Source organism: Microchirus variegatus, assembly GCF_963457635.1.
Source record: "Microchirus variegatus genome assembly, chromosome: 15".
In the NCBI taxonomy this organism is placed as follows: Eukaryota; Metazoa; Chordata; class Actinopteri; order Pleuronectiformes; family Soleidae; genus Microchirus; species Microchirus variegatus.
The window spans coordinates 20,738,990-20,762,133 of record NC_139816.1 but is presented as its reverse complement, the minus strand read 5'-3'; the positions used below and the strand labels follow the sequence as shown (position 1 = coordinate 20,762,133).

At 39.6% G+C, this 23,144-nt stretch overlaps 1 protein-coding gene across 1 annotated transcript in view; it reads left to right on the top strand.

The window, feature by feature from the left end:
* Window positions 1-22,050, top strand: part of LOC310937512 (sodium channel protein type 5 subunit alpha-like) — a gene marked incomplete at both ends in the record, with an annotated part of 107,106 nt that extends 85,056 nt beyond the window's left edge. The window contains 9 exons of the mRNA XM_083901795.1: window positions 544-698; window positions 1,676-1,849; window positions 4,462-4,584; window positions 8,444-8,719; window positions 17,486-17,539; window positions 17,705-17,846; window positions 18,486-18,586; window positions 18,673-18,943; window positions 20,753-22,050. Of these exons, the coding sequence (XP_083757921.1) occupies window positions 544-698; window positions 1,676-1,849; window positions 4,462-4,584; window positions 8,444-8,719; window positions 17,486-17,539; window positions 17,705-17,846; window positions 18,486-18,586; window positions 18,673-18,943; window positions 20,753-22,050 (2,594 nt within the window). The remainder of the gene's footprint in view (window positions 1-543; window positions 699-1,675; window positions 1,850-4,461; window positions 4,585-8,443; window positions 8,720-17,485; window positions 17,540-17,704; window positions 17,847-18,485; window positions 18,587-18,672; window positions 18,944-20,752) is intronic.
* Window positions 22,051-23,144: the final 1,094 nt, after the last annotated feature.

Sequence of the window (23,144 nt, the reverse complement as noted above, 5' to 3'; positions counted from 1 at the left end):
CTGACCCACCCAACTGTCAGTCACTAACTGACCCGCCCAACTGTCCGTTACTAACTGACCCGCCCAACTGACAGTCACTAACTGACCCGCCCAACTGTCTGTTACTTTCTGACCTGCCAACTGTCAGTCACTAACTGACCCGCCCAACTGTCAGTCACTAACTCACCCGCTCCCTGTCAGCGTAAATGTAAAATGTTATAAAAACAAAATTCATTGCAAAAATTTTTTTGAAAAAGTTTTGTTGCCAGAAAATGTTGTAACGTAACAAAAACAACACATCTGCTGTGTTTTTTGGGGGGCGGAGCTTTGACCAGAGGACCAAATAGTGGGCGGGGTTTATCTGCTGTAGTTTGTCAAAATGGCGCCTGCTGCTGCTGCAAACTTTTCGTCACTTCCTGATGAGCTCCCATCATGCATTGCTGCTGCGTGAGGTTCAAATGAAAGCGTTAGCGACGTGATGATGTCACAGGAAACTGATGGTTTGAATGTACACTCTCTCTCTCTCTCTCTCTCTATCTGTGTGTGTGTGTCTCTCGCCCACAGTGTGCACGTCCAGGTTTCGTTGTTGCGACATCGACACGACGTCAGGACTCGGTCAGATTTGGTGGCGACTGAGAAAAACGTGTTATCAGATCGTTGAACACAGCTGGTTTGAATCATTCATCATCTTCATGATTCTCCTCAGCTCTGGAGCTCTGGTAAACAAACTCACATTTAATATATATATATATGTATATATATGTATGTATGTCATTTGAGGTACATTTATTTAATTCACATCATTTTTATTTGACCAACATTCAAATACATTTATGTCAACTTCAAATTTTATTGAACATTATTTTTATTTATTTTCCCTTTAATATAGGTTTATTTATATGTATGTGATTTAATATCATAATGTTAAGTTTATTTTGCTTTATTCACTTAATGTTATAATTTTGTAGTTTTTAAAAATAATTTTCTGTCAAAAATAAATTTCAGTCAACTTTTGCGAAATGATTTGACTTTAACTGTTTAATTATAAACCTAATGTTTTCTGTATTAAAGTTGCTGTTTTGAATGAGTTTACAGTTATATTATATTAAGTTATAGTTTAACTTCTTAATTTTTATCTTATTAAGTCACTTTTTGTGGTTAATTCTATTCTACCATCATTTACTGTAGTTTACTGAAATGTCCTGTAATTTTTTCCCATTTCTGAATTTTGCTGTACTTTACTAGCTTTGTTGTTTTTTTGTTATTGTTTATTTAATTGTACTTAAATTAATATTTGAATTGACTTAATTGAACTCACATTTGTGCATTTTTAGTTTTATCCATATTTTGCTGTCCTTAACCTTAAATTTGTTGATGTTTAAATGACGTTTTTAGTGATTTATTTAATAATTTTTGTAATTTAAATTAATAAAAACTTTAATAGTAGTTTACTTTGAGGTTAACTGACTTAAATAAATGTTGTCATATATTACTGCTGTTTATTACATTTTAATTTACAAGTTTTCTTTAATAACCGTAATTTATTGTTGTCTTATTCAATTTAAGTGTGATTTATTTCAGTAAAATTTAAGACTCAACTTATTCTACATTTGTATTTTTATGATTTTTATGAACCTGACTTTTTTCTACGTTATTAAAGAACATATAAAAAACCTATAACCTGTCGCCCCCACAGGCCTTTGAAGACATCTACGTCGAGCAGCGCCGTGTGGTGAAAATCATTTTGGAATTCGCCGACAAGATCTTCACGTACATCTTCATTCTGGAGATGCTTCTCAAGTGGCTCGCGTACGGATTCAAGAAATACTTCACCAACTACTGGTGCTGGCTGGACTTCCTCATCGTAGATGTGAGTCGCACATTTAAAGACGTATTGATTCTATGATCCCATCATTTGTCTTCATTTGTTGACATTTCTTTTATTCCCCACCTCCTTTTTTTCTCTTTTACGAGAGACGGGTAAATATTTACGTTGGGTTTATTTGTGTTTTTTTGCGAAAGATAAGTGGTTTTTGCTATTGATAAATATCTTAATTTGAACATTTCGTAGACTTTAAAATTAGACTTCAAAACGTATGCAAGACGAGGGCCTTGCTTTACATCTGGCAACCAGTTTATTGTGCTTCATTCGCAACATGTTATGATTTTCTATAAAAAATAATGATTTGTAATTTTTAATTTAATTGACTTAAAATTATTTTTTGTCAAAAGTAAATTTCACTCAACTTTTGAAGAATTTGCCAAATTACTTTATAGAATATAAGAATATAAGAATTTATAGTCATTGAGTTTTATATAACTTTACATTAATAACTAATTTTACCATATTTTACTGAACTTATTTTTTAAATTGAATTGATTCAAATTTAATTTATTTCTTTTGATAAATGATTCGTTTTCCCCTCTTTTACGTAAAAAAGGTAAATATTTACTCTTGGTTTAGTTATTCATCAAATTGATGACATGGAAATTAGCTTAATTTGAACATTTTCTAAACTTTCAAGGGCTTTGCTTTACGTCGGCAGCCATGTTGAGTTTTTTGTCCTGATTGAAGGCCACCGTAGTTCATGGACTCACGTGGTAAAGTGGAGGAGAATCTGCAGTCTCACCACTAGATGCCACTAATTCTTATACACTGTGAAGGAAACTCATAACTTCTTTAGTGGCCAAACACGTGCAAAGGGTTTTCGGTTTGATCATTTATCGTATCCTGGGAGCACGGAGACACTAGTGAAAACGATGATGTCATAGCGCCACCTCTCTGTTATTTGTTTGGTCCTTTTCTCTTTATAATCACTTTTTATTTTCTCTCCTCAGTCGTCCTGACTTTCTTCATTTTGATTATAAATGTGGTCAAATTCTGCTATAACACAAATAATTAGGCTTAAAATGTAATAAGTGACTTATATATAAAAGACATCAAAACAAGACAGTCAAACATTAAAGACAGTAAATCAATAAGACAGTAAAACAATAAAAGAAAGTAAAACAATAAGACAGTAAAAAAAATAAAAGAGCGTAAAGACAGTTAAACAACAGTAATATATAATAATAATACAATGTAATGTCAAAACAATACAGTAAAACAATAAAAGACAGTAAAACAATAAAAGACAGTAAAACAATAGGACAGTAAAGACAGTAAAACAATAAAAATCAGTAAAGACAATAAAAGACATTAAAACTATACATTTAAGACAATACAAGACAGTAAAAACAATAAAAGACAGTAAAACAATAAAATACAGTAAAAACAATAAAAGACAGTAAAACAAAAGGACAGTAAAGACAGTAAAACAATAAAAATTGGTAAAGACAATAAAAGACAGTAAAACTATACAAGACATTTAAGACAATAAAAGACAGTAAAACAATAAAATACAGTGAAAGGATAGTTGTGTTTTTCATGTGACTCCGGCTCCGTGACAGGCTTTTATTTTGAAATGAAACCCTCATGTATCCATGTATGTGCACATGTATGTGGATCTCCTGTAGATTTCAGTGTTGGCTCAGCTCGCTCACCTCGTCTCCGTGGACCAGATCTCCACCATGCGAGTGCTGAGGACGTTCCGAGCACTGAGGCCACTCCGGGCCGTGTCCCGCCTCGCCGGTATCAGGGTAAGACCCGGACTGGACTCACCTGGACTGGACCTTCAAGCAGATTCCCCCTGACGAGCTGGAAAACCAGACTTTGCCCACACAGAGCTCAGATGCGTGGCTTTAGGGGGAAAAAAAATTAATTTTAAAATTTAATTTTAGTAAGTTACAAAATTATTCAGAATCCTTATGGACAAATAATTCACAAAATCTAAACAACAATATACATCTTTATAATATTTAAGACAAGGCAAGCATTAAAGGGATAGTTCGGCTTTTGTTTTGAAGTGTGGTTGTAGTCTCATTTTAAGTCTATGACATCTACGTCATCTACATCTACGTCAAATGTTCACGTCTTTATCTCACTGTGAGACAGGTTTGTAAACCACTTACTCTCCCTCACCACTGGGACTTTGGTGTCAGTTTACACAAGGAAAAGTCTGTCTAACAGTGAGATAGAGACCTCTGCTTGGCTGGTTCTCAGCAGCAGGGGGCGCTAGAATCGCACTTTGAAAAAAACCTGAACTATCACTTCTTAATGAGGTTACAATCAGATTATTAAAGGGTTAAATAATCAGTATTAACTCTCGTCACCTGATTTTTCTCCACAGCGATGAATCAGTGTCTTAAACCTTCACTAACACTTTTTAAATCTTCACTAACAGATTTTTTTTTCCTTCCAGGAATCAGCTCATCATTATTAAACTAACTCTCAGTTCTGATTGGACCCTCCAGGATCAGACCCCTCCCCCTTTCTCTTTCATTTTCTCTCCTATTTCCGTGTTTTTTTTTCAGGTTTAGAAGTTAACTCTCTTGCTTCTCTTTTCTGTTTCTCCTCCTTGTGTCTCTCTGTCTCTCGTCCAGGTGTCTCTGGTCAGTCTGGTCGCTAACACGCTCGGTTATTCCGACTTTGCAGCCATCAAATCCCTGCGGACGCTGCGAGCGCTGCGGCCCCTCAGAGCCCTGTCCAGATTTGAAGGCATGAGGGTAAGAGTCAGTATTATTGACACCTGGGACTTTTACCATCAATAAAACCATTCACACCCAAAAAGTGTATAAAAATATTTCTATTTGACGAGGAAACTGTTGTTTGACGTCGTCATTACAGATTTAATTAAATCCTCAAATAATGTTATTCTTTCTATGTAATATATTATTTACTAAAGCTCTTGTTGCACAATAACAATGTTTTAAAGTGATGAGGTGTTTTATTATTACCCAGTGAATTCAACACAGTAATAAAGACATATAAAATAATAACAATGATAGTGATAATGTTACCCAGTCAATTAGCCACAAGATTTATTTTAGAAGTTTTATTACAAGTGTTTAGTTTCATCCACATCAAAAAGAGACAATCTCTAATTAGATACATTTGGAATTAAATCTAAAGAGAAAATCTCAAATTAGATTAATTTTACACTCAATTTAAATAAATTGCCAGTTTACAGAGAAAATCTAAAATAAATTAAAATTGTATTAGAGAGCACAAATTCATTAATTTTTAAATTAAACTTAAAAAAATGTGTCATTAAATACATTTCACTTTAGATAAACCAGACTAGATTCATTTTAAATTAAATTGAGAGAAAATGTCTCATTCAATACATTTTAAATAAAATGAAAACAAAAATCAAAAGGTCCTGAAAAAATGAAAAATCAATAAGAAATAAACACAGATTTAAATGTTTATTTTTTAAGCAGATATTCACTGAATTCAACATATTTATTTTGTAACATATAAAACATGTTACATTAGCCTCATCACGTTTAGATACTTTAATGCAGAAATATTAAATAGTATATTAATATTAAAATAATATTCAAAATTTATTTGTAAATCACAACAAATTGTGCCCAGGTTCATTTTAAAATCTCTCTCTTTCCCCTTTTTTATTTTTTATTTTTACAGTGCATCTTAAATTTCAGGTTCTCTGATTGGTTCCTGTCAGTGTTTTTTTTTTTTCAGGCTTGACTCCACCTCCTCAGATCATATCATGTCTTTGTTTGATCTTTGTTGTCATCAGTGTTATTTCACTCTGAAGCTTAACGCTCATTATTCTACATTCTTTGAATTCAAACAGCACACATTTTATCTTCATTTTGTATCTTTTGTTTGGGTTAAAACTCGTCCAGAAACCCAGTTGATTTATCGTCACATATGTAATTAATAATAGTCAATCAATCAATCAATCTTTATTTGTATAGTCCACAGTTTACAAAACATAGTTTGTCTCACAGGACTTCACAGGGTTGGTAACATCCTCTGTCCTTAGACCTTCGACCAGGGTCAGGAAAAACTACCAGGGAAAAAACTCTTGTAACAGGGGAAAGGGAGAACCTTAGGGAGAACCACAGGTGAGGGATACACTCCCTGGACGGACAGACGTGCAGTAGATGTTACCCAAAACATACAATACACAATAATAATAATAATCATAATAATAACAATGTGTTGAGCCAATAAAGTATTGAGCATTTTTAGATAAAGACTCAATTCTATCCCGAGTCAGAATATTTGTTACACACTTTGATAATTATTATGTTTCTGAGATTATTTGAAATAACTGTCGGAGGTAAATGTGTTGTTAACTGTTGTAAAATGAACTTAATGAAATATTCTCTTTAATGTGAGATTGTCTCTTGGTGAATTATCTAAACACTTATACCATAAATACTGTCGCTAATAGACTGGTCAAGCTGTATTTATTATTTTTATTTCATAATTTATTCTGTATTCACTGGGTGATAAAACACCTAATCACACAAGAGGTTTGTATATGTAGACATTTTTCTCTCAAACTCGCTAGAAAATATAGAATTATTATTGTTTCCGGTTGGAACTTCAATTCACGTTTTTGTTTTTTTAAATCATTGCTCTAACAACAGCTAATTCAGTAGCGTTCTGTAAAAACAGAGTTGGGGGTCACAGGAAGTTCAGGAGAAACACAAACACCTGAGCTTTTTCTTTTCCCTGAATAATAAGATTAACTTTAGTGTCAGTTTACAAATGTTCTACACTCTGCACCAAGCTGCTCACACAGCAGGGGATTCTGGGTAGAAGAAGTGCACTGTGGGTACAGTGGAAACGAGCTGACTCAGCCCTCACTCTCGCTCTGTGTGTGTGTGCGTGGGTGTGTGCGTGTGTGCGTGCGCGTGCATGTGCCATGCTGCGTTCAGTGACTGTGTCGCTCTCACTCACATCAGCTGAATCACCCAAAATACCATAAATTTAATTTAATTCAACATTTATGGAACATGAATTTAAATGTGAGCTCAGAGAGAATGAACATCTTACTGAGAGGAGAGTCATTAACAGATGTTTACAGTGACATTAAAAGTAAATGATTCCTTATCACACAAAAAAATAAATGTACATAATATCACTTGACTTAAATGTTTTTCTAAGTGTGTTATATACGTATCTCAAGAACCATAGAGAAAATGACGGTGGCCCTGAGGTGCAAAACACTAACACAAATCACAAAACGCAAACAGAGATACTGCAGGTACACGATCACGGCTTGTTCAAAGTCTGACCCATCGCTCTTGACTACAGCGGTCTCATCTGATTTCAGCATACACCTATGGATGTATAACATAATATCCGGTGGATAACAGACATCCATGATAGCAGGTGAAAAGGTGTCTGGTGCCTTTTCTTCCTGTTAGAAACACAGACTGTGCGTCCGTCCAATGAGCGACGACCCTGGTCGAGAGCCAGCATTTTCCGTTTTGAGTTAATGTATTTTCTGCTTTTGTGATTTTTGATTTGCGTTTGTGTTTTTGTTTTGTGTTTGTGTTTTGTGGTTTGTATTTGTGTTTTGCACCTCAGGGCCACTGTAGAAAATCAGTGATTTTAACATCACAGCACACAGGAGTTGTTCCTGTTGATCCACTGCTGCCTCCATCACTAAGTTCAAATGTCACCTGCTAACTGTGTTACCTGGTGTTAGCAGGTGTAAACAGCCACTAAAAAAATGTTAGCAGGTATAAGCAGCTACGAGGTTAAAGTTTGTCTTACCTTGAACTGAGTCTAAGGGCCAATTCCAATTCCTATCTTAACCCTCAATCTTAACCCTCAAGCTCAACCCTTATCTTAACTGGCTCTCAAAACCAAGTGTTGAAGGTTATTTTGTCACTTAGAAATGGGACACCCCTTAAATGCAGATACGTCAGACTGTAGGGGGCAGAATAACGTGAACGCTGCGTCCAGTCTGTCAACTCCAAAAAAGAAGAAGAAGAAGAACACATTTACGTCACGATTATTTATTCTGATCCGTTTGTCAGTCAAGTTATTAGGTTGTCAGTTAGTTATAAGATGATACTCATACAAATATTCAGCTGACAGTTACCACACACCACGACTTATTGAAGGGTAAACCACACCGGCCGACTATTGACAAAAGATGGTAAAATAAAAATAAATGTTACGCAACAATGACGTCAGTAATCCATAATATGGGCCTAAACTAAGATAATACAATGGTTTTCATTTTTTATATCTCTATTAACAAAGAAAATACTTCATTTGTATCGCACTCGCTTCGCTGCTTTCGACGCCATCTTTCTTATGTGAAAACACACAATGCATTCTGGGTAGCCCCTGCTCCCAAGGGTGGTCTCAGAAAATCTCAATATTGAGGGCGATACAGCCCTTAAACTTGCCCCTCAACTTAATCTTTCTGAGAATCGGGACAGAACTTGCACTAGAGGGAGCGCACATTTTTGAGATTGAGGGTTAAGATTGAGGGTTAAGCAAGGAATTGGAATTCACCCTAAAAAGACATTGTGTCCTCATTAGACAGGTCAATTTCTCTGTCTCTCTGTCTGTGCATCCATGCAGGTGGTGGTCAATGCTCTGATCGGAGCGATTCCGTCCATCATGAACGTGCTGCTCGTCTGCCTCATCTTCTGGCTCATCTTCAGCATCATGGGCGTGAACCTGTTCGCCGGGAAGTTTGGCCGCTGCGTGAACCGCACGGGTCACATGCTCGAGTCGTCCTTCATCAACAACAAGAGTGAGTGCGAGGCCTTTAACAACGCATCGCGCTTCTACTGGACCAAGGTCAAGGTCAACTTTGACAACGTAGGCGCTGGATACCTGGCTCTTCTGCAGGTGGTGAGTGTCACCGAGTTTGTTCTTCTGTTTCTCTGAGTAGGGTTTTCACTTTCTGAAAAATAAATCAATACAGATAAACAGCAATCAGGACTCAGACGTAGCAGATCTTTACTGAAATGTGTTTATTAGCGGAGGTAATGTGAGGTTTAGCTGATGCTACATAGCCACTGTTAGCATTAGCAGCTAGGTTTGAGCTTTATTAAGATTTTATTGACAGTCATAGTGAAAACGATACTGATACATTTTAATACTCTCACCACTAGAGGGCAGAATGCTGTTTTTTTCTCCAGCTTCCTCCCACATTTTTGAAAAAACATGCGATGGTCGGTGTTGGTGGCCAATTTGTATATCGCTTTGGGTGTCTAGAAAAGCGCTCTAGAAATGGAATTATTAATAATAGTAATAATAATAATAATAACAAAAAGATTGTTTTTTCTTTTTTGCGGAGTCAGGTTTGCACCTTTATTCTGATGTCTGTTGCTGCAGTTTTTGATGCTAACAGCGTATTAAATAGCCACACATTTAACATTTAACCACAACTAGCAGAGTCCTGAAAGTCTTATTTTGTATATTAAAAAAGCTACATACAGCAGCTAGCTTGCTGGCTATTTAACAGTGTCAGAGCCACAGAAGGAGCTTTCAGGAAGCTAACACAGTTAGCAGCAGCAGAAATGTTAGCTTTGGCAAAGAATAATGGTACACTTGGTGTTGATCTTGGTGTTTTATTTGTACGTGTGGTATCTTGTCTTAACCTTGTTTTCTCACAAACTCCCTTTTTACGTGAAACATAAGTCGCTGGGATTTCACTATTAGTGTTTTAAAGGTCCCCTATTGTGCAAAATCAACTTTTTAATCTTTTAGTACTTATATTTGGGACTCAGGGGGCCATACCAGTCCCCAAAATGTGAAAAAACTAGACTCAGTCATGTTTTAGTGGTTCCACTTTGTGTAAGCATAGGCGATAAAACACGCGATGTTTACACCTCCCGACCAAGTGACGACAGTGCGGACATTTCACCGTGAATGTTGGCACCCCACCAGGCAGAGTACTTCACAGAGTACTTCACAGAGTACTTCACAGCTCCACCGTAGCTCCCCCTTGTCCCTGTGAAATACGCGAGTGCAGGCGAGGGAGGAAGAGTGGCTGCACAGCGGAGCACAGTGTTTTACACAAACTTCTAGCCTCAGAGGATTTTTGTGTCCAGTGGATATATTTTATTTATGAAAAAAATGTTCACAAGCTTCACAAGCCCTTTGTTGTTGATCGTATGTGTAAATTCCTATGCTGGAGGGACACCTTGAACGCACCAGTTACGTGCCTGCAGTTAGCGAGTGACGTGTGTGGATCAATAATATGAGGAGCACGTGTTTGAAAGCACTGCAGAAAGATGTAGATGTTGTCCTACATTTCTTCTCAACCAAAGGCTTCCTTTCTGTCGTGTTTCCACGTTCTCTCCTCTTGTTGTTGATCCACACACGTCAGTTGGAGCCGCAGTAACACTGGTGCGTTCAGGGTCTTTTTCTAGCATGGGAATTTACATACACGCCGTGCGGCGCATTAATCGTTTCTCTTCGATTTTAATGTTTTTATGATCGCGAGAAGCCAAAATCGTGGTCACTCTATGCATTACAGTGAAACACAGTAACAACGGGTAAACGGACATTACTATGGGGTATATGGAGCGGGGGTTGTGACGACGGTGCATGACAATAGGTGATAAGTGGCGACAGTATGGCTGCGGATAGTAAGTCAGATCGACACTCCCCTGGAAGCAGTGGGTGTGTGTTTACCTGGGTCTCATTCACATGTAAATGATCAGGCACAAAACCGAGCGTTCTGAAAAAGGCTGTTTTGGCAGAGTTATTGAACTGCTATTGTGCTTCATCCTTATGATATTTTGACTAAAGCATGACACAGACATGTTCATTAGGGCATCAGGAACTAGTTTAACTTGGGTTAATAGGGTATAATATGGGACCTTAAGTAACTGTTTTAAGCTAATGTTGCTAAAGCGAGGGCGACTTGTTGGCTGAGCTAAGCTCTGTTTCGTTGGATTAGTGATAATCTTTAATGTAAACATTTACTTACGACACCGTGGACTTAAGCTAACGTACATTTCATTGAGTTGGACCTCGCTTGAGTGGTTTTTATACTTTAAACTTTAGTAGTCTGTAGAGACCACTAAAGTTTAATAGTTCCAGATCAGATCCAAATTATGGATTACATAGATTGATTACAGATGAAGGATTTGGTGGCAATTTAGTTCAAATGATTGAGTTTTGTTATTTTGTTTTTTAATCTCTGTGAGTTGTTTTGTTCGACTCGGATCAAAACAAATACAAAAATTGTCTTTTTCAGGTGAAAGTTTTTTTTGTTTGTTTTTTTGAACCATCACTGAATCTTTTAGTGTCGCACAGAAACTGGACTGTACCGTAATAAAATAAGATAATCCTTTACTAGTCCCACAGTGGGTCATTGTTAAATCAGCAAAGATAATAAACATGATAAATAATATTTCATGAGATCTGTATATATTCTGCTTACTTAATGTATATTTTATTTTATTTTTACATCTAAATAGTCAATATCTTTTATATTGTACGTCTGCAGATGTGAAAATACATCTACTTAATCTATTTTTTACATCTATTGTACATTTATGGACGTACAATATAGAAGATATTAACTATTTAAAATATACATTCGGTAACCACAACATAAACAGACTGGGCTTAATAGTTACAGTGTAAACTCTCTCTTGAAGTAAACTTTCTTATTTTCTGTCTTCTTTGTCAGTCTAAACAGTTTCCAGGGAAACGTGGTCACAGTCAGAAACAAAGAGCACCAGGTGAATAAAGTCAAAACTCTGAGTCAAATTAAAAAACCTTCACAAACCGTGGGAGGGTTCACTTTTTCCTCCCTCGTCTCGTCCATTTACCGTCTCTGTCTTCACTTTAATTTTCCTCCCACACCTGTTCTTCCACGTCGCTCTTACTTTTGACTTTTCCACTCGTCTGCTCTTTAATGTCTCTCCGTGTCCGTCCTCTGCTCTCAGTCGTCCTCCGCCTCCTCCAACAATTATACACTAAGGTTCTTATGAAACGGTTTCGCACAAATGTGGATTTATCCAAAAGAAAAGTGCTCCTTTTGTCAAACACATTGTTTCACATAATTACTACAAAATAAAACAGAAGAAATATGCTTTTACTCAAATATGCTCAAGAAAAATGCATGACATTTCTGCTTATTGTGCGTGTCAATTAAAACCTAAAAAGTATCTGCTGCTGAATTCTACCCTTGTTTGGTCACGTCCAGAGCCGGACAGTAACGGAGTACATTTACTTGAGTACAGTACAGGGATCTGTACTGTACTCAAGTATCATTTTTGGGAGTACTCATGACTTTACTCAAGTACATTTGAGAGGCTAATATTGTACTCTTTACTCCACATTTCTATCCATAACCGTGAGTACCCGTTACTTCTTCTATAAAAAAAAAAAAACAAGATGTAGTTGAGAGACGAAACTATGGATGAAGACGCAGTAGGTCCATCCCGGGAATGTGCCAACACGTTGCCCCACCTCGCCAGACTATTTAAATTTTCAAGTTAATGATAGTGTTAGCTGAAGTGATAGCTTCAAGTGTTTGCTGTGTTTACCAAAACAAAACTTCATCACCACCTACAAAAATTAAAGGTGCATTATGTAATAAATGATAAAATCCTCCTAATATGTGACAGTGACTCAGGAATAATGTTCATATAACAAACTGAACTCACCAACAACAACAGTACAGACAAAATATTAGCATTAAAAAAAATATTTTTGCAGACTGCAAATCATGTTTATGTTTTGAAATCCTGTTTTGGCATGTGGCGCCACCTACCGCCGTCAACCAATCATTGCGGTCAGTAGAGTCTCAGCTGCCGAGCAACCGCAGGTGCCAGTTACGTCTGAGCAACAATGGAGGAGAAAACCAAACCTAAAAGACCTCTGTATTTTAAATTTGAGTGTAGTAACCGTTTTTGGCCACATTCTTACATATGGCGCCTTTCCAAATTGAGGAAGCATGTCAAGGTGCGTACATTGAAATAAACGTCCTTACATTTTCAAGCGAGAGCGTCACCATTGTGCTATTGCCTTGTGGGTAAGTGAGACATGTTCAATAAAACATGGTAAAAAGATGAAAATTACTTCATTTTACTTTCAATTCCTTTTACATTTTTCATAACTCCATGTAGGACGTTTCTATATGTAAATGTAAGAACTGTGGCAGTAGTAATGCAATATTTAGAAAATGTACTCTTGATACTCAAGTACTTTTAAAAACAAGTACTTTGGTACTTTTACTTAAGTAGACATCTGACTCTAGTACTTTTACTTGTACAAAATTTAGAAAGGGGTATCTGTACTTTCACTCAAGTAATGAAGCTGTGTACTCTGTCCGCCTCTGGTCACGGCCACCACAAATCAGACTAGTGTGGGTCTTAAAACCATAAACTTTGTATTTGAATTAAGGTTGTTTGATCACTGGGCGATTTTTTGGCCTATCAGCTGCTCCACACAGAGAAAGCACATGACTACTTAATATGCACGTAGCTAAACTGTGGCTGTACTTTTTAACAAAGACAGACACAGATCTCACTTCTGCTATGTGAGTGGACTCGTTAGCATTTTAAGCTAGCGATCTTTATGCTAACGTGTTAGCATAGACGTTAGCAGACTTCATCGTCACAAAAACAACAAACAGATGGATTATTTAGCAGCAGAAAGAGAGCAGGACACTGTAGTTACGCCTGAGATGATGATGTGACAGTGATATTATCGAGATATTTTACAATTTATAACAAATGGGGATTTCTTGAACATTTGATCATGTTTTGCGATGCCAGCAGGGGGCAGATTCTTATCAAAATTGAATGGTAACATACTTGAGTGATCACCTACCTATCACAAAAAACCAGACAAAGATTATACATTAAAAAAAAAAAAAAGCAGAAAAAAATGCGGATCGGAAGTTGCTGACGACAAAGGACAAACCAAGCTGTGCTCACAGTGCCCTCTGCTGGACCATGTTGTGTTATCCGGGAGTCAATGATGAGGGCTAAGTTATATTATGTGGTTATTACCACATTCAGAATGTTTTATTGTTAAGTTCAAACATGAAATTGGTGGATTCTTTAAAAAAAACAAAACCTGGTGATTCGGAGACATGACGTTTCCTTTCTTTATTTTCCACTGTTTTTTGTTTGTTCTGTCGTTTAATTTTCCTCTCTCTCTCTCGCACACTCTCTGACATCCGTTATTAAGCACAACATGAAGAAAACCAATTACAGTCGCTGCAACTTTTCCTCCTCTCCTCTGTCTCCACCACCTCACCACTTTCTTCGGTTACAAGCCTTCGTTTACACTCCCTCCCTCCCTCCTCTCTTTTCTTTTCTCTCTCCGTCTCAAATTCGCTCCCCCTTTTCTTCCTCGCTCTCTGTCGCCCACCGCAGGAGTCCTGAGAGCCTCCAATCAATCAGCGTCTGAGAGGCTTTTATTTTTAGAGCGACTCCAGCAAAGTGGGAGGGAAATGGAAAGATGTAGACAGATGGAGGGAGGGAGGGAGGGAGGGAGGGAGGGAGGGAGGACGACAAGTGGAGAAAGAGAATGAAGGTGAAGGGAAAGAGGGATGAAAGAAAGATATAAAAGAGGAGGAGAACACCTCAATTTTCCACTAATGCTGAGAGAAAAACAACACGAGATAAAGAAGTTCTCCAACTCAAGAGTTGGCTGAGTGGCGTTGCCATGGCAACAAGTCACCTCTCTGTGTTTTGCTGGTCGGCGTGGCGATGGTTGACAGGGGCAACCCCTTCCATTAGCATCTGGAAATAACTGCACGCTGCAAAAGATGAAGCAGAGGACTTCAGAGTTTACTGAGTCTGAGGAGCTGCACACTTCCTGTTTGTTTGTTTAAAAAACGACATGGAATTCATTCATTCATTCATTCATTCATTGTATTTAACAGGTTAAATTGCAGAAAAGCTTCTACATGTTCATAAAAACAAAAGTGTCAACAAACTAAACATGTTGATATTTTTAAATATATTTTTATGTTAAATCATAGTTGTTTATTTACAGTATTTAGATTTTTATTTGAGATTATGAATACAAATGTTCACAAGAGATCTTAAGATCTAAGAAATGATCTTGGAGGTGCAGAATTTAGCAGGTGTAAATTGATTTACTAACTAACTGTTAGTATCTACCAGCAGATGTTAGACCGTGTTACTTGGTGTTCACAGGTGTTAACAGCTGTAATTAAAAGATGTGTTTACAGATGTTAGGAGGTCTAAGTTGGTGTTAACAGCCACTAACAAATGTTAGCATCTACTAGCAGGTGTTAGCCAGTGTTAGCAGGTATTAACAGCTGTTAGACATACTTATAAGATGTTTTTACTAGTGCTGTCAGTTTAACGCGTTATTAACGGCGTTAATGTAAACCCATTTTAATGGTGTCAAATTTTTTATCGCAAGATTAATGTTCTTTTTGGCCGAGCAAACTATGTGTATTTTTTCACATGCTGTTGCAATAACTAGCTCGCATAGATTGGTCCTATGGCACAAATATGTGAGTTATGGAGGTCTACTTACATACATTAACTTGTTTTTATGGTCAAAAACCTCCCAGTTGCTGGAAATGAGCCGATAGAATCTCTCATCACTGAAGCTCTCGTCAGCCGCGCCGTCTCAGGCTAAAATCTCACCCCAGAAGACAGACTGTGTTGTGATTAGCCAGCCACGGCTTTCCCAAATGTCTTGTGATTGGCCAATACCTGAAAGTGACATAATTAGCACAGCAGCTCTCAGAAGCGCAGCTCCCCCCTCTGGAACAGTGGATGCACTGCTCCTCATTATCAAAACATTGTTTTAACAGTGTTTAAAAATAGCTTCTTCACGACTCCCCGCCGCAGTCCCTTTGACGACGAGTCAGACCCAGAGTCAGAAGACACTGTCGCTCGTGAAACACCTCCACAACGGACGTTATTCTTCTTCTGCGGTTCAATGTACGCAACCGGATGTGCCTGGACTAGTGCCCGGAGCAGGAGGATCTGCTGTTCAGGAGAACCGCTGTTTACGTAACTATTACGGGATTTTCAGAGATCTCGTTGAGCCCCGAGATTACAATAAACACAGCGTTCTCAGCAATGGCTGAACTGTTTGGTGTTTAATAACACACCAAAAAAACAGCGTTAATTGGAACTTCCGTTCTAGGTCGGCTTTAACAACTACAACACAACACCGGATATAGCTAGACCGGAAACAAATCAACAGACCCACTGCACTCACTTGTTTGGGCTTGTGAGCCCGCCAAAGAGTAGGAGGCTAATGTTACGTTTTGAGTGGATGGCGAGCGCTGTGCGTTTCTCTATCTCCAAGGGGGCTCTCCGTATCCAAAGCAGCCTGGATGATCATTTCTCTATGCACTCCCCACATCCAAGTAATGATGTATGCAGTGTTACCAGCCAAGCTGGCAGACCCCCTGAACCATAGTAAGGAGACCTCCAAAGACCGCTAGCTCCTTTAGCTCAGATTAGCTCGTTACGGCAACAACACATTAAACCACAGGACTTTGTCTGCGTTGAAGAACAACACTTTATTCACAGCACTACAGGGTGATACACATCCTCTGTTATTATTGTGTATAAGTGTTTGTAAAATAAATGTGACAAAACACTGACATTCATATTATATATAGTATATCATATTATAAAACTGAATGTTCATCTTTTTGTATAAAATCTGAATAACAGTAATTTCTTCGTTCGTGTCACTCACCTTGTTTGAGAAGTGTTAAAAATTAAGAACACAGTGTTTTACTGTGACACTGACTCTCAAAACTTCAGTCCAATCACAATCACTCACATTTTTTACAGCGTGCCTCCTCTGGCTTATATCCGACAGACCATAATAACAACAACAGGTGGTAACCCGTGGCGATGAGCTGATTTCAGGTCTGAACGACGGACACCAGTCGCCCACTCTCTGCTCTCTCTCCCCCTTTGGAGAGAGAGAGAGAGCCCACAGACAGGAAGCCCATAAAAGGACGTTTTAAACTTTAATTGAGGAAATCCACAGCGGTGGCGTTTCCATGGCACCATGACTTCAGGATCTTTTTTAGTTCAGTGACGAAGGTGAAACCCAGGAAACACTGGACTCGTGTAAACAGGAAACAGGAAGTGAACAGAGGTGAAACTGAGGGATTATTGATTATTGATAACTCCACACAGACACTGGAGAGCCACAACAAGGACCCTGCACCGTATTTAACACCTGAGTCTTTTGTAATCCATGTCAGTTTAATCCTGCAATATCTATGTTCACATCTTTATCTCACTGTAAGACATATTTTTCCAACAGGAAACTGAAGTTTGTAAACCACTCACTCTCCCACACCAAAGTCCATAGAGGAAATCCTTGATTTTAGCTCACAGGGACACAGGAGCTGCTGATCTACTGCTGCCTCGTGTGGTCACTTTGTGTCACTGAGGTAAATCCAAAAGATTTTTAAATTCCAAAGTGACAAAATAAGATATCTGAACTGAGAGATGGAGGCAGCAGTGGATCAACAACTCCTGTGTGCTATGATGTTCAAATCACTGATTTTCTATATGGACTTTGGTGTGGAAGAGTGAGTGGTTTACAAACGGAAAAGTCTGTCTTTAATATTAAGCTCATTTCATTCTGTGACCTTCACACATTAATTTTCTGTCTCTTTTCAAGGCAACGTTCAAAGGATGGATGGATATCATGTATGCGGCTGTGGACTCCAGAGCTGTAAGTTTGTTTTTAAATTAAATTAATTGCTCTAGGTTTAATTAAACTTGACTTCATTGGTTTTTGAAAAGTTGAGCATTAATCTACTTTTGAATCACAAAACTCACAAAGCTAAAAATGGAATGATTAGTTGTGGTAATCAATAATTGTTTGTTTTTGTCGCAGGTGGAGGAGCAGCCGATTAAGGAGATCAATCTGTACATGTACTTGTACTTTGTCATTTTCATAATCTTCGGCTCCTTCTTTACGCTCAATCTCTTCATCGGTGTCATTATCGATAACTTCAACCAGCAGAAACGAAAGATAAGTGACACAATGAGCGGCACATTTCTGAAGTACAGTTTTATCTCGACTCGAATCAGTGATAGAACCTGATACCTGTTTTTTTTAGTTCCTGCTCTGACGAGGTTTTGCTGAGCTGATACTAAAATGTGGCGTGAGCTCATTGGTCAGAGAGTGTCGTCACTGAAGAGTCATGAGCGACACAAGAATCAAAACCAACAATGTCTAACTGTAGATCAGTTAAAAAGACTTAAAAATCCTGAAAAAATGCGTTAATCTCCAACATTTAGCAAAGGAAATGTCAATATTTAGTCCGGCGGATTTAGAGACAGCACTGCTGAAAGCCGGACATTATGAGCCCCAATCAGGACCAGGTTCAGTGGTATTTCAGTTCAGTGACTCGTTCTGCTCATGCAGGAAGTACTGAACTGAATTCTGCGAACAAATCTTTTTAATCCACTGATTCTAATGATTCAGTTACACTCAAAACAACTGCTCTGCAAGTCACTAGTTTGTGTTTGTGTCATGTAGAAAACCACGTCACCACAGTTTCACGCAGCTGTTGCTATGAAGTCACAGAAAACAACGTGACTGACTAAGTCGAGTAGTTGACATTTTTATTACAATTAAAATAATAGAAAAGTGTTTGCATGTGTTTACTTAGGAGGACAGGACATCTTCATGACTGAGGAGCAGAAGAAATATTACAACGCTATGAAGAAACTAGGCTCCAAGAAACCTCAGAAGCCGATTCCCCGACCTCTGGTACCGACACATGACACCCCGTTTAATATTAATGACTTCAAACAACCATGAAAACAATAAAGATGGAACATTTGCTTCCTTTGTAGAACCAGGTTCAGGGCTTCTTCTTCGACCTGGTGGGGAAGCAGGCGTTCGACATCATCATCATGGTCCTGATCCTCCTCAACATGATCACCATGATGGTGGAGACGGACGAGCAGCCGCGGCAGATGGAGTACATCCTCAACAACGTCAACATGGTCTTCATCATCGTCTTCACCTGCGAGTGCCTCATCAAGATCGTGGCGCTGCGTTGCTACTTCTTCACTGTTGGCTGGAACATCTTCGACTTCGTAGTCGTCATCCTCTCCATCGTCGGTGAGTCAGAGTGAATATTAGAGTTCAGGGCGTCTCGATTCTCCACTGATTCTCTTTTAGCACAGATGGGTTGCCTATTGTTAGACTTGTCTGGTTTAGTCTGGGATCATGAAAAGTCATAATGAAAGTTAGATCATTATAAAACACTAGCTGTGTAACTTTTACTGCTAAATAAAAGTCTGAAGGGACGGTTGCCCCGGAAACCTTCACATTGATCAAATCTGTCACACGGTCATCATTTTACGTTTAAATGATACCAAAATAATCACAATTCTACATCGCTCAGCCCTAATATTGATGATATAAATATGTGATGAGTGAATGTAAACACTGTCCGAGCGTGTGTGTGGCAGCAGGACACCATACGCTGTTGTGTCTGACGTGACAGTTATCTGTCAACAAAGTGACCATCAGTGTGGCCTTGATGTTTATACTGCACCAAGGTCCAGTGACAACACACACACACAGACTGCAAAGGCAGCAACATAAGCAGGTAATTTAGCGATCAGTGCTCATATTTTGTGAGCTGCTGCTGCTGCTTTTAGCTTGACAGGAGTGTGTGTGTGTGTGCGTGCATGCGTGGGTGTGTGTCTGTGTGATTAAGTGTGTGTGTGCACACTCAAACAAGCCTTCCTGGGGGAGGTGAAGGTAACAGCAGCAATCAGAACTGCCAGAGGGCGGTCCCTTGAGACAAATCAAACATGATTGACCTGTTACATCAGCTGGTCTCTGTGTGTGTGTGTTTGTGTGTGTGTGTGTGTGTGTGTGTGTGTGTGTTGGTGTGTGTGTGTGGGGGTGTGTGTGTGTGTGCCCATGGCGACATGGAAAATTCAGATTTAAACCAGTGACAGGACGTCGCTGCTGTTCAGTGGTGCCTTGTTTTTAAAGTTTAGCTGATGTTAGCGCTGTTGGCGGCGGAGTTGCTGAGTGTGTGTTATAGTGTGTGTGTGAGTGAGTGACCGGGTGGTGGTGGATTTGATGTATGACGTGTTGGTGACTCCTTCTCAACTCCCCCCTGCTCATCTCTTCAATCACCCATAACTCACCCCAGGAAGACAGATGGGGGGAGGGGCCGAGGCGAGTCGGGGGGGGGGGGGGGGGGGGTCGTTGGTAGTGGAGCAGAAGGGTGGTGACGAGTGGCCATCTCCTTATTCTGTTTATCATTCTCCACTAACAAGGAAATTTGTGTATGTGTCGCTGTAACAGAAGGGGAAAAATGTCCTTTGAAAACACTCACTCATAACTCATCACAGAAGCAAACCTGCGACACGGAGACTGAAACATATTCGTAGAAACTATCAAAAATCCATTTCAATTGATGCATGTTGCGTCTGAGGCACTGCGATGTCTCGCTGATGCAAAACTTTGAATTAATGTATTTTCTAACTGCCTTTTTGAATGTTAACAAGCTCCCATGTCCCAGACATGAATGATGGTTGCATACCATTTAGTTTCAAAAGATTCATGCTTAAAATCCCTTGTTATATTTCTGCGCACATGCTGCGAGCGCCAAAGTTGCATACATTGGAACCTGGTAAGCTCACGCATCAGGGTGGCAGTTCAAATCTGGATGCAGGGAATAGGACACATTCTTACTAAAGAAGAAGAGAATGATGCTACAGATTCCTCTGTCACATCCGGATCGAGCGGCTCACAGCTGAAAGGTCCAGGCAGGGGAGTTGGTGTGTTAGCCGGTTTGGGGCTCGAATGACCACCAAGTTCCGATGTTGGTGGAAGACAGCATATGTCCACAATCCTTTGTTTACTTTTATAACAAAAACAATCTCTTTGTTTTTGTCTGTTTTGCAGGTATCGTTCTCGCTGACATCATTGAGAAATACTTTGTGTCACCAACTCTGTTCCGTGTGATCCGACTGGCCCGTATTGGACGTGTCCTGCGTCTCATCAGAGGTGCAAAAGGCATCCGGACCTTACTGTTCGCCCTGATGATGTCACTCCCCGCTCTCTTCAACATCGGGCTGCTCTTGTTCCTCGTCATGTTCATCTACGCCATCTTCGGCATGGCCAACTTCCCCTTAGTGAAGCGACAGGCGGGGATTGATGACATGTTTAACTTTGAGACGTTCGGGAACAGTATGATCTGTTTGTTCCAGATCACCACGTCTGCTGGCTGGGACAGCCTGCTCAGTCCCATCCTCAACAATTCTCCTGAGGAGTGCGATGCCAACATGCCCCACACTGGCACCACCGTCAAAGGGAACTGTGGGAACCCTTCGGTGGGTATCACTTTCTTTGTCACTTACATCATCATCTCCTTCCTCATCGTGGTCAACATGTACATTGCTATCATCCTGGAGAACTTCAGCGTGGCCACGGAGGAGAGCACGGAGCCACTGACCGAGGACGACTTTGAGATGTTCTATGAGGTTTGGGAGAAGTTTGATCCCGAGGCAACGCAGTTCATTGAATACTCCAAACTGTCCGACTTTGCTGACACGCTGTCGGAGCCGCTACGCATCGCCAAGCCGAACAAGATCAAGCTGATCTCCATGGACCTTCCCATGGTCAGCGGGGACAAGATCCACTGCCTGGACATCCTCTTTGCCTTCACCAAGCGGGTTCTGGGCGAATCGGGTGAGATGGACGCCCTCAAGCAGCAGATGGAGGAGAAGTTCATGATGGCCAACCCGTCCAAGATCTCCTACGAGCCGATCACGACAACTCTTCGGCGTAAACAGGAAGACGTTTCGGCCACGGTGATCCAGAGGTGCTACCGCAGACACTTGATAAGACGGCAGCTGAAGGCTGCCTCCTACATGTATCGCCAGATCGCAACTCCTCGGCAAATAGGAGATGAAGGTGAGGAAGGTGGTGAGGGATTATTTGAGGAGGAACCCCCTGAGAAAGAAGGGCTGATTGCCACCATGATGAGGGAAAACTACGGCACCAATTTTTTAGCCATAGGAAATACCAAGACAATTTCGTCCACCTCATCTCCACCTTCATATGACAGCGTGACAAGAGCCACGTCTGACATCTTTCAGCCGCTCGCCGTCAACACAGAAACAGTCATCGTTGACACGGCAGGCAGCGAACAATCACTGTCAGTGGTCAAACCCAACGGGCGGCAGGAGGCGGTTCCATAACGTGAACTTCCACAAAAGCAAAAAAAAAATTTACAAACGAGGATTTTCTCGTTTTGGTTTAAGCCTATTTGTTCTTTTGTTTACTGAATGTACCATAGCTGAGGAACGTTGGAGACGCGCCACACGGAAGCTATGAGCGAGTGAAAGGGCAAGCAGAGAGGAATATTTAGTACCTTTAACGTTATTTCCTGTTTCCGCTGGAGATTCCTGGACTCAACACAACAGCGAGTTTTCTTAAAAAAGGGAAGCTGGACAGACCGGGGACGCCCATCTGTCCAGTCAAATCTGCCTTTTATCCGGGTTAAAGACAAATGTGTAGAAGAGGAAGCACCTCGGGATCCACCGCGGTCATGTTTTGAGGTCGGAGAACAACTATATCACAGATGTATCCATCAATTATTGGCCCCGGGGGGAGTTTGTGCCTTCCCACAGACGGATCAGATTACGATATTCCTCATGGTGTTAGCGGTTACAGACTGGGAGACGAACACGATTTAAGGGGAAAAAAAATGTTTTCGTAGTAAAAAGTATAACTTTGTTGATGTTACCAGTCTTTTAACAGCGGTACGATTAATACTATTTTTTTATATTTTTTAGAGTAAGTTGAAGAAAAAAAATAAGCCTCCCTCTTTGATGTCGGAGTGGCACTGGCTACGAAAAAGTGGTTAAACTGCCACATTGTAATAGATGTGAGGAGAAAGTGTAGTCCAAAATAATTTTAATACCTGAAAGAGCAACTTTGTCTGTTTTTCTTTTGCACTTTTGGTTTACTTGTGCGTTCACTCCCTTCACCACCAGGGCAAACTTATGCTAATGAAGGCACAGGGATTTTTCTTATTTTTCTGTTTGTTTTTCTCAAAAACACCAAAAAAATGTGCACAATGAGATTTTCTACACGATGCCCAACTCTTCCTGCATGTTTTTGTCCTGGTGGTGAAAAATCCTGTCCATCAGTTCTATGACCTCTGGGTGATTTTGTCGGGAAAAAAAAAGTTTCCGATTCAAAGTTTGCATCATGACTTTAAAATACTTTAAAAAGGACCAATATGCAACACTCCAGTGCCACTAGTGGTCGCACTTGAGCACAAATTTAA